This window comes from Macrobrachium nipponense, chromosome 27 (genome assembly GCF_015104395.2).
Source record: "Macrobrachium nipponense isolate FS-2020 chromosome 27, ASM1510439v2, whole genome shotgun sequence".
In the NCBI taxonomy this organism is placed as follows: domain Eukaryota; kingdom Metazoa; phylum Arthropoda; class Malacostraca; order Decapoda; family Palaemonidae; genus Macrobrachium; species Macrobrachium nipponense.
This window is the reverse complement of record NC_087216.1, coordinates 59,938,187-59,950,686: the sequence shown is the minus strand read 5'-3', so window position 1 is coordinate 59,950,686 and position 12,500 is coordinate 59,938,187. Positions and strand designations below refer to the sequence as shown.

General features: G+C 33.5%; 1 protein-coding gene across 2 annotated transcripts in view; it reads right to left on the bottom strand.

Annotated features, from left to right (window-relative positions):
- Positions 1-10,556, bottom strand: part of LOC135201060 (zwei Ig domain protein zig-8-like) — a 94,688-nt gene extending 84,132 nt beyond the window's left edge. Inside the window, exon 1 of one of the 2 annotated variants that reach the window (XM_064229925.1) lies at positions 9,961-10,556. In XM_064229925.1, the coding sequence (XP_064085995.1) occupies positions 9,961-9,998 (38 nt within the window). In that variant the 5' untranslated portion in view covers positions 9,999-10,556. The remainder of the gene's footprint in view (positions 1-9,960) is intronic. The other variant, XM_064229926.1, reaches the window with a different exon arrangement.
- Between the last annotated feature and the right edge of the window lie 1,944 nt (positions 10,557-12,500).

Sequence of the window (12,500 nt, the reverse complement as noted above, 5' to 3'; positions counted from 1 at the left end):
CATATATCCCTTATGTGATTTACTTTGTAAAATTGTATAAGAAGAGTAACCAAAGAGTTGTGATGAAGTGCAGTAATATAAGAAAATTTCAAAGTTGATGTTCAACATCTACAAAATTATCCTCACGGTCTTGTAGAAGCTCATTAGATAAATTAAGCCGTGTAAAATCGTCTTCATTCATAAAGCAAATTGTAAACATAAAAATTCCGTCATATATAACTGACGTGATCTTGCTAAGCAAAGTAACAGTTTTCCTTTAGCTATTTGAAGAATATCTTCGTGATTCGCTTTAGGTGCTTGAAGGGTCTCTACCCGATATCTAAGAACGTCAACAATGCCAAACAAACAAACGAACGAACGTGTCAATACAAACAGATGGGAATAAATATAATCAATTGGGCTGACGGTGATGTGAATACAACACAGAGATAAGAATGGTCCGACAACACTTGAGGAGATTCTTGAACTACTCCACACGCCAGCCAGCCATTAATCTTGGACCCCTTTTGCACCCTTCCCCAGTCCCCCGTTGCTCCTCGTTCCCTCAGAGAAAGTTCTTCCCAGCCCACTCCCCACCCCCAGCCCCAGTCCCTTTTATCATCTTCCTCCAGCTCCCTTTCGTCCTTCCTTTAGTTATTCCGTTTTCACTCCTTTTACAAAACTGTTCCCCCAGCAAGAGTTCTAGTGTCCCTCATTGTCATTTCAGTTCTCCTTCCTTTTACAAAAATATCATTTCTATTTTCTCATTTTTATTCCTTCGCATTAAAAAAGCTCCTCTTTCTGCCGTTCTTATCGTCCCCTTTTATTCCCATTTATTCCGTCGTCCTCGAACGAAATTCTCCTTTCATCCGTTTTCTCGGTAACCTATCTGATTCTTCTTCCTGTTCCTTTTTACACCATTCCTTTAGTCATTCCAATCCTACACGCATTATTCTGCCTTTTTCCTCTTGCTTTGACGGAGTTCTTCCTTGTGCTATTCCTACCTGCACCTCTGTTGTTCCCGTTTCTTTATAGAAGCTTTCCGGTTGTTCATCCTTTCATATCTTTTAATTTCTGCTTCTATATATAGAGTTGTGCCGTCACTTGCAATCGCCCAATTCTTATTGTCCATCCTTTTATTCCTACTTATTTTGTGTATTCTTCTCCATCCCCGTTTTCTGCTTCCTTATAAGAAGCTCTTCCACTGACCCGTTTTCTATTGCTACTTGGGTTTCTTCTGTAATATACGGACGTTTAGTTTCATTTCACTGAAATTTTCCCATAATCCTTTTCTAATTGCTCCTAAATAAGAGGCTATTGTAGCTACTGTTCCTTTTCCTCTCTCTCTCTCTCTCTCTCTTATTCCTGCTCCTTAATAAGGTACTCTTCTCCACTCATTCTTCCCCTCCCTCTTTTATGAATGTTCCCTAATTGGAGACTCTTACTTTGCCCTCATCCTTTTCACTTGGCCGTGTCGCGTATATTCCATATGGAATTTCTCCGTCACCTTTTATTCCTGCCCTTTCTCTTCCTATCACTTTACGCGCCATAGCAGTGGGACCTTTCCCTTCTGTCCTCTACTTCTCCCTCACTTTTATCATTTCTCTTATACCCAGATCTTTGCCTGCTTCGAAAAAAGGCGAAGGAAAAATATGGCTTTCTAAGAGATGCTCTTCTTGGCCTAATACTCGGATATCTCTTTGTTATTCTTCCATAAAGCTCCTGGATCATAGCACTGCCATAAATAAAAGAGAAAAGAAAGACGTAATTGCCCATTGCCCTGGCCACCAAATCCCACCTATCTCTCTCTCTCTCTCTCTCTCTCTCTCTCTCTCTCTCTCTCTCTCTCTCTGAATGATTTTATACTCGACGTTATCTACCCTTCGTCTACCATATTCCCTTCAGTATCGTCTTCTTGACGCCAAATTTCCTCAGGGAGACTCAAAAAATAATGATGAGGCTCTGTCGCACCAACGAGTAATGTCATAATGTTCAACTATCTATTAGGTTTTCTTTCATACCATTGAACACAGGAATGGAAATGTTATGAATTCGGTTAATCTATGGACATAATAAATAGTACCCTAGAATATTATCTTAGACAGGCATGTCAAGTAATATAAAAGGTGATAAAGACAAGAAATCATAGCATACACATGTATGTGTGTGTGTGTTTAAGTGGGCTCGCGTAGAGAGAGAGAGAGAGAGAGAGAGAGAGAGAGAGAGAGAGAGAGAATAAAGCTTTGTATTCTTTGTTGAAAGTCCTCATAAGATATAATAATAAGGTGAGGTCTTTTGAAAAAAACTAATTCGAGTTCTCTTGGCTTAATGTTTTTTTCCTTCCGTCTCAATGCTTTGTAGTTAGTTACCTTCATTTTCTTCTTTGAGTGGAGCGAATGAAGAAGTTTCTCACGTCACGGTATTCATTTAGACTTAGCGTGGGGAATATTGTCCTGATTACACAAGAAGAGTGTTAATATTTGACACAAACATTTCATTCAATACTTTTAAGAACTTAGAAAATGTCGTCATCATCCCAGGAAGCAATTCGGTCTCGGGCTAAAATGAATAGAAGTTAATCTACTTTTGAATCTTGGAACGCTCTTCATTTGTATCTATTCTAACATGAGCTGTTTTACCCGATCTCGTATACGAGTGCTTAGATTCTTCTGAAATTCAGAATGACTCAAGCGACGGCATTACATTAAATAAAATGTTCGTAATTTTAGCCAAAGGAATACGGATACTGTTATAAAATTCCGAATTTAATAATGTACTTCACCAATTCATTAGGTTGCCTAAAGGACGACTTAACCCCCACATAAATTGATCTGACTACTGTTCCTAAAGAATACATAAGTTGTAAAATGTATGTCAAATTTATGATTTGAAAATATTTGCCTTCATCTATATCTGATGACTCAAAAGATGTCATAGACTCGTGTACAATTTTCTTACTTCGATTGCAAGTGAATCCATAAATTATTCTTAAATGCACAATTGAGTCTATACCTATTTAAGTAAGAACATAATCTCATATGATTCGTCCACTTTCTGAATCTTCAAAAGTCCACTAAAATGCTTCATCATCTTACCAAACTATCACTGCTTCTACATCAAGTGAATAATACAGATTTTGAAAATGGTTAAAACTGGCTCTCCCTGCATACCTCTAACACATTCATATACGGTCATATAAACTGTTTCTCACTTCAATGTCACGAAACATTATCTCACATGAAATAAACTAACTAGATCTCGTGTTAACATTGAAAGCACTGCAGACATCTAAAAATGAGATTTCATATAAATATATCATCGTTTATTTTGAAGGCTCAAACAAATATACTAATATTACACATTTAGAAGGGAGCTCGTGAACCGTTGTTTTGTAAACTACAAATGAAACCTCCAAACTAAATGGCATTGTGAATATTCCCACTTTGGTTTCAGATAAATATAAAAAAATTCTGCCTTTTTACGAATCCATGTTTCAATCAGGTGTATGTATTCGGGATGCTTCTCATAAACTATCAAAATCACAAATGAATCGTTTCTATTTTGGCCTCATGTGACTAAAGCATTTGACGTTGATATTCAATATGCAGAATTTATTCACTCATAGCATTCAGGGTGGTGTTGCAAAGGAGTAAATCATTCTAGAGTACAGATTCAAAACGAATCCGTGAAAACATGTAAAGTTTATGAAATATCTGAATATGTCTCACATCACGCATTACAAATTTGGTGTGCAAAGTTCAAACAGACGCCAGAACTGAAGAAGTTCTACTTCAGAAACTAACATTCGTTTGGATTAGGTAATTTGAAATATTCATATGTACATCACGCATTTTATAATTTTATATTATATATTATATTATATTATATATATGTATATATATATACTATATATATATATACATATATATATATATATATATATATATATATATATATATATATATATATATATATATACACACGCACAAATTTAAGTGACTATGTTTTTCTCTTTTCGGAACTTGCGTGCGATCAATGTATTGACAGACGACAGCGCAAAACGTCTTGACATGCACATCAGGTAATGATTAATTTTTAAAGAGACCCTAATGTATATAAGTGTCAGGAGTTTGTTCAGTGGTAAGAAAACAACGAGGATAAAATCGCGATAACTTAGACAGAATGATAAATCTAATACCGTCCATAAGTGCTCTGTAGGTAACTCAAATAACCATAACGTCACATGACACATGACAAAGATAAAAATTGATTATCACTGTCGTTTCACTGGACGAAACGCACATATATGCAGGCAAATATGAATCATTTAGTGTAATAAAATAAAACGTAGCAGAAAACTCCACTAAAACATCTCTTTCAGTCCTGGAATTGACAACTCGGCCTTTTCTGGATATCTGAAGCTTTGGACGTTTTTCATTCTAACAATTCTTTAAAAGAAACCATTTAAAATGTTGAAATATTCACAGCCTTATCAAGATATTCTCTCTCTCTCTCTCTCTCTCTCTCTCTCTCTCTCTCTCTCTCTCTCTCTCTCTCATTCAAAATACTGAAATATTCACAGATATGTCAAAAAATTCTCTCTGTCTCTCTCTCTCTGTCTCTCTGTCTCTCTCTCTCATCCAAAATACTGAAATATTCACAGCTATGTCAAAGAATTCTCTCTCTCTCTCTCTCTATCTCTCCTCTCTCTCTCCTCTTCTCTCTCTCTTCTCTCTTCCTCTCATTCAAAATCTGAAATATTCACAGCTATGTCAAAAAATTCCTCTCTTCTCTTCTCTCTCTCTCTCCTCTCTCTCCTCCTCTCTCTCCTCTCTCTCTCTCTCCACTAATGGGATTGGTGGAAGTTACTTTGTTAATAACTTTCCCTATAAATTGACTTTTCGTGGAGGGGGAGCAGGTGAATTCTTTCTCACTCTCTTTTTCTATTTTTCTTTTTTTTTTTAGTTATTTAAACACGACGTGTATTAGAACAAAGGAAGCATTCGGTTGTCGACAACTTATATCTGATTGAGAAATATCGCGAATGCAAGTTCATTAAATTTCCAATTGGCAGGTGGTACTCATTTGAAAGGGTCATAGATTGCTCGCTCTCTCTTCTCCTCTCTCTCTTCCTCTCTCTCTCTCTCTCTCTCTATATATATATATATATATATATATATATATATATATATATATATATATATATACATATATATATATATATAATAGAAATGTAAGCGTGCGTTTTTTCACATTTTATTTCACCCTAGCAACGTTTCGCTACTGCTGCACTAAACGGTCGAAACGACTTTGCAAATTATTGATATATATACTTATGATATATTATATATATATATTATATATATATATATATAATATTATATATATATATATATATATATATATATATATATAGTAGAAATGTATTCGTGCGTTTTTTCCCATTTTATTTCCCTAGCAACGTTTCGCTACTGCTGCACTAAACGGTCGAAACGACTTTGCAAATTAGCTGAAAAACGAATTAGCGACCACGAAATGACCTTCCAATCACAACCAAAAGGTAACCACACACGTTCATCACAATGTGTCAAAATTCAATCTAATTCAATTTAGAATTTGACAAGGAAATTCTTAGACATATATCCCCATTTCTGAGGGGAAAAGAGGGGATCTTATTTTCAAACAGATACGATCTACAAACGATATTTTTCCAACCCTACTGCTGTAATAAAATGATGTGCTTCGATTCGAGAAATATCCGAAATCTTATTTCATGACATGAGCGGCAGATTAGCTGGACTTTATGCAGCCGTAAAGTCCACTTTCCCTGTTTGCGGATTCATCGCTTCGTACTCTTCAAAATTTGGTCCCGAAATATGACAGCTCTGCTAGAGAAAGTTTCAGCATAATTGAAATACAATATTGCTGAATAACTTACTGGCTGACTACCATGGGTTTTCTTTAGTAAGGGTCAAATTCATAAGACATGGTTTTCTTGGAATTGCTTGAGGTACCAAATGTCAGAAGTAATAAAGCTGGAATTATGGTGCCCATTCTTCAATATTTCATCACTATTTATGCTATCGTGGGACCAGAAAATCAAGTATTCATTTTTAGCTCTGGCCATTGCTAATTCATACTCGGAGTTATTGCGGTTATAATCTGTACAAGCAAACTTTTTTTCTTTTTTCACGGATCAATTCTTTTCAAATTTCATGAAGCACGGTATATTCATACAAACGTCATATGAAAATGATACGTGTGACAAAGTATGTACTCTGAAAAGTGTTACAATGCAATATATATATATATATATATATATATATATATATATATATATATATATATATATATATATATATATATATATATAATATATATATATATATATATATATATATATATATATATATATTATATATATGATATATATATATATATATATATATATAGACACGATGGAAGAACTCTTGTTATTATTTTTCTATAATTCTACATTGAATACCCGTTACGGAATTTCGTCCTGGTTTTCGTAAATGAATCTTTTCATAATGATTTCCAATAGAAAAATAATAAAAAATCTATTCACACGAACTTTCTAATCAATACAGCATCAGAGACTTAGTAAAAAAATCATTTTGCAAGGCACACCTCCACAGTAACTTCTGCAATTTCATGATAACGAAATGAATCATAACTCGTTTATACTTCTTATGTGGGCACTGGGATAGGCGTTTGTGACCGATCTGTCAGCTGACAGCTTATTTCATTCACTTACTAAAAATTGATACTGACAGCAATAGTGATCAATTTTCCTTAATGTAAAATTTTTTAGGTGAATCATTAAATGTAATCCATCGAAGAAAAAACACATGGTTTATTAAAAATGGCTATTAAGGAGTGATATATAATAATCTATATATCTATTTATATTTTATATATAATATATATTAATATATAATATATTATATCTAATGTATATATGTTAATGTACGTATAGATTATCTATATTTTTATTTAGACTAAACATATTATTTTATTTACAATAAACATAAAAAAATTTTAGATATATATTAATATATATTATAAATAATATATAATATATAAATATATATATTATATAATATTATATATATGATATATATATATATATATTATATATATATATATATCTTAATATTATTATATATATATATTATATATATATATATATATATTATGTATATATAATATATAATATATATATATATATATATATATATATATATATATGTAATTACCTTATATTATATTTATATATAATTATATAATCCATAAATTATATATTATATATATATATATATACTATATTTTATATATATAATATATATTTATAATATAATATATTATAGGCGGCTTACGTCACTATAAAGCTAGGAATTATTTGAATTTCCAACTCCTTATTCCCTTATAGTAATATCTTCATTCACGTCCGAGTTGAAAAGTTACGAAATGTTGTACGCTTTTCAGTCATTCATTCTCTTTCTAATTCCTACAATTCGAACTTCTAAAGTTCAAGCGAAGACACAATGCAATACCTCAGTAAAGCCATTCGCCACCTATTTTACAACTTATTTATATTTTTATCTATTTATTTATTAACTTAACAATATACCCTTTTCTAATCACTGATCTCTGAAACCTGATCTAATTAAATTGATTTAATATAAGGGCTTCCGAATGTGCAGAAACGTCAGTGACTTATACACTCAGTCATTTTCGATCGAAATCTGAACTATTATATGAGAAGTAAACTTTCACTGAAACTATGAGGGAAAACTAATCAAAGTAATTTCTGCAATTCGATGATGACGAAATAAATAACTCTCTTATAGTTCTCATGTGGGCAGCTATTCTTATTTCTTATTGTCAGAAGTTTTAGCTGATTCACAAAATGTACTTCATCAAACAAAAAAAGTACTTACTAACCTCGGATATCAAAAATAGCTGCTATTAGTAATAATATATATATTATATATATATATATCTATATATATATATATATATATATATATTGTGTGTGTGTGTGTGAATTATTCTAATTCCTATCTCTTCATTTCCTTAGTAATGTTTTATTTAACTTTTGAAGTAAAAAGTTGAATGTGCGCGTTTTCAGTCTCTCACTTTCTTTCTAATTACCGCAATTCGGATCTCAAAAGTTCAAGCGAAGACGTAAGACAATTAGCATTGTATTTTACCACTTCGATTTTTATCCATCTATTAATTAATTTCACAATTTACCTTTTCCTCTTCGAATAACCGATACCATTCTGTATTTCCTGCAACCTCTTTCATATGAACACCGTATTCTTTGCAAGCTTGAATTTCAACTACATAAATGAAAGTTAAGAATGACTAAATAATAAATAAAAAGAAAAACAGTGTCAGGGTTCCCGAATTCACAGGCATTTGAAATGGGAGTGACTTCCATATTGCCTTCGCTTTGCTTGTATTCTGGCAATATCTTTATTCATTTATGCAAGTTTCCACATATATTCATATTATGCTAACAGTGCAGTTTTATCGTGTCGAAATTAGGCATGCCATGCATTTGAACCGTCTCTAATGTTAAGTTGAATACTTAAGAAAGCAGATGTAATAGTGGCAACTGTTATTAGTACCAATTAAGTGTGGAGTGAACTTCATTATTATTATTATTATTATTATTATTATTATTATTATTATTATTATTATTATTATTATTATTATTATTATTATTATTCTAAAGTCAAACACCTATTCATATGAAAAATGACGAATTTGGGTTAACTTTGGAGGAATAACCAATAATAAAATAATAATAATAATAATAATAATAATAATCATAATAATAATAATTAATATAATATAATAATAATAATAATAATAATAATGAAATTCACCTCAAACTTGACCGACATTTATCAAACTATCCCCTGTGTCACCTCATATCTATTTAATATGGAACTTAATGATAGTCAGTTAAAATTGTGTTAATTCATGGAATGCATAATTTTATTACAATAAAACTGCAATGTGAGCATTATATGAAAATGGAAAATCTGCAATAAATGAATAATGATATTGCCAGAAAATAAGCAATCTGGCAAGCACAATGGAGGTCACTCTCTTTTCAAATTTAAATTCAGCAGCTGCGACTTCTGACTTCACAAGACTTTTAAAATAGTCAAGATCCCATCTGGTTTAATTTGGACATGAAATTTCAAAGAAGTTACTTTACTGCTTTATTCATTAGTTATTGAATTTATCTAATTACTTGTCAGTGTCCTTTAATTTTCATTTTGACCAATTTAATCGTAATCATTAAAGTTATATGAAAACTAAAAAAAAAATCGATTACTCTTATCATTAACTTTATCATCACTATTAGAACATACTACTTATTACCACGAGTGCTTTCATTTCCTTTAGTGTCTTTCTATTGATGGCTCTTTTGAAACGATGTCGCAAAATAAGAAGAAGAAAAAAAATAAAAAAGGTCACTCGGTCACCACTTATTTTGCCTAAAATCGTTGGTTTTTATTAGATTTACTTCTTCAGAGAGTTTTAAGAACTTAACTGCCAGACAAAACAGCCACTCATTCATTGTAAAAAAAAAAAATAATAATAACTTTCTCAATATTTTCTTGGGCAGTGATTTCGATAAATAAAACTGCGAAAGGAAACCTTCCTTTAAATGTCTATCGTATTTCCTATTCCACGAAATAGCGAAGAGAAAACTCTCACCCCATCATCAGCAATACATCGTACCCTGGAAGGGTTCATTTTCAGTACATCTTTTCAAATGCCGTCAAGATGAAATCACCAATAAAACCCATCACTTATCATCGAAAGCCGCGCACGTAGGCGTCATGAAAATCAACAGTATTGCTTGTAAGGACACAAGTGCAAGGTGAACAGGAAGGATGCAAGATTGCAACGAAAACGAAGCATGTTACTCACAGCATATTTGTGTTGGTCTTCTTCTTCCGTATGTCCATCGAGATCACAGTCCTCGTCAGTCACTGTAGTTAACTCTCAGGCTTTCGCTTAAAGGAGTGAGATTCGTCACTTTTCACTAGCCCAGTCGATGGCATGATTGTGGCAAAGGCATTTTCCCAACTGTTCTCCCCATTGAGAAGTCACTTCAAGGCGAGAATCAGAGGCGATTTTCCACCACAATTTTAATCCAGGAGCGAAATACCTTCGTATCGCGACACTACCAACTTGGCTGCTCGATCAGCGTGAATAAGTATGCATCAGGCAATCGGTCATTCTTTCCCTACCGCGGTCTTCATATTCCAGTCTGAACAGCTCAAGTTATTTCCCCTCTCGCGAATCGCCTGCTCTCTCTGCCGCTCCTCCTACAGCGGCATTCGCTCACACACCTGAAACTACGAGGCAAAAACGCTTCTGAACAACGTTATCTCTGAGAAACGACGCCGAGAGCGAGAGAGAGCGAGAGAGAGGCGACGGTAAGCTCGGAGCGATGGCACAGCGGGAGTTACTGCGTTGGGGAACGGCTTCGTTGGAAGCAGCGGGAGAACTGATGACTGCGGTCCCGGTCTCCCTGCGTGTGGATCTGGGCAGGCGCACTCGAGCACGCCTTCGTCTGGATAATAAGCCGACCAAGGTTTACAAACACGGACTGTCGCGCGGCTCAGTTTAGGAAAAGGTGTTCATGTCAACTCTCGCTCACTCTCTCTCTCTCTCCCTCTCTTTCCCTTTACTCTTCCATCTCTTTTATATACCATACTTTTATGCTTAAACCAAAGCCATTCGTAGCGCAATAACTTTCTGTAAAAAAAAAAAAAAAAAAAAAAAAAAAAACAGCCAATGGAATCGTAATACATATACTACTTTATAGTATTATATGCGATACAAGTCAGGTCAGATCTCCGGTCGCACATAATTTAGCAACAGCGCCTTCAACACTTCCAGCACAGAGATCCCTTTCTTATTTGTAGTCGCAAGCGATTTTGACTTTTTTGCATATGCAATTCGCCAGTTTCTTTGTCCGGGCAAAACAGGGGGATTTTTTTTTCTCCCTCCTCCTCTCTCTCCCTCTCCCTCTCCTACCCTTAGCAAAGCACTCTCTCGAAATTAGTTCACAATGTCTGGACATTCCTTAATTCACGCAATGCATCTTCTGGTCCATATACTCTCATGTACACAGACGGCTTGACGTATCTAGATGCGGTCTTTTTACGGTCAATGAACTCTCTCTCTCTCTCTCTCTCTCTCTCTCTCTCTCTCTCTCTCTCTCTATCTATATATATATATATATATATATATATATATATATATATATATATATATATATTATATATATACACTCTCTCTCTCTCAATATATATATATATATATATATATATATATATAATATATATATATATATATATATATACATATATATCATATATATATATATATATATATATATATATACATATATATATATATATATATATAATATATATATATATTAGATAGATAGATCGATACTTTGTGATATTCTCCAAAGGGTAGAAAGAAAAACACAAATTAAATTACCAACGGCTGTTTAAGCCATCGACTTATGACTATCATCAGTGCAATTTCACGATATAATAATGCCTTTGTAGTTCACATTTAACTAAGGGGTATGACTGTCGACAGATCTGTAGGGTGTTTTATGTGCAAATACACACGTACCGAGTCTGCGTCCCTTCCTCACTTGTATTTGGAAGCTGTGCGCCAGACAGACATCACAAAAACATGATGGATTAAAAGCCGCATTGTTTGGCGAATGAACACAAGCGAAGGCGGACTTCTTTCTCAGGCGACAAACTCCGAGGCAGCGTTAGTTATCGAACAAGGAAACAGAACACCAAGGTGTCATTTTGTTATCTTGGTCGGCGCGTGTTCTTGGAACCAACATCTCAGGATGGATAAGGAGAGAAGAAACTGTCATATAAAGGAAAATTTCTATGTGAAAGAAAATAAAGTATCCAGTCGATTTTACAGTACACATTTATCTTAACCGGAATACAAGTTATTTAAGGGAGTGTTGCTATGACAACAGCATTAAAATGATTTCTTTAACAGGAACGGCAGTAGATAAAAATTGAAGCGAAGGGGAGAACATAATATTGACGAGGAATGAATGTGAAACGCCATGTTATCTATTCACGTCAAGTACGACGTAAAAAGCCTTTTGGCCGAGAGTATTCACATATATCTATAGAGCTTTGGATGTGGTTGCGTGCTGTGGCAGAGGCGGCTGAAAGGAGTATCTGAAGCCTTCAAGGCAAATCACATCGTAGGAAACGCTTTTTGCAGCAGTCAGTACCATAGAGAAGAACCCACAGTTTCAGAGACTGAAAAGAGAATATTCACTATTGTATTTCTGATATAGAATATTGACTTTTATACCACAATAATATCTAAATCTTATTTATGAAACTTAGGAATTAAAATATCTTCTTCTGAACAGAGCCATTTACTTCTCTCAATTTGCTTCA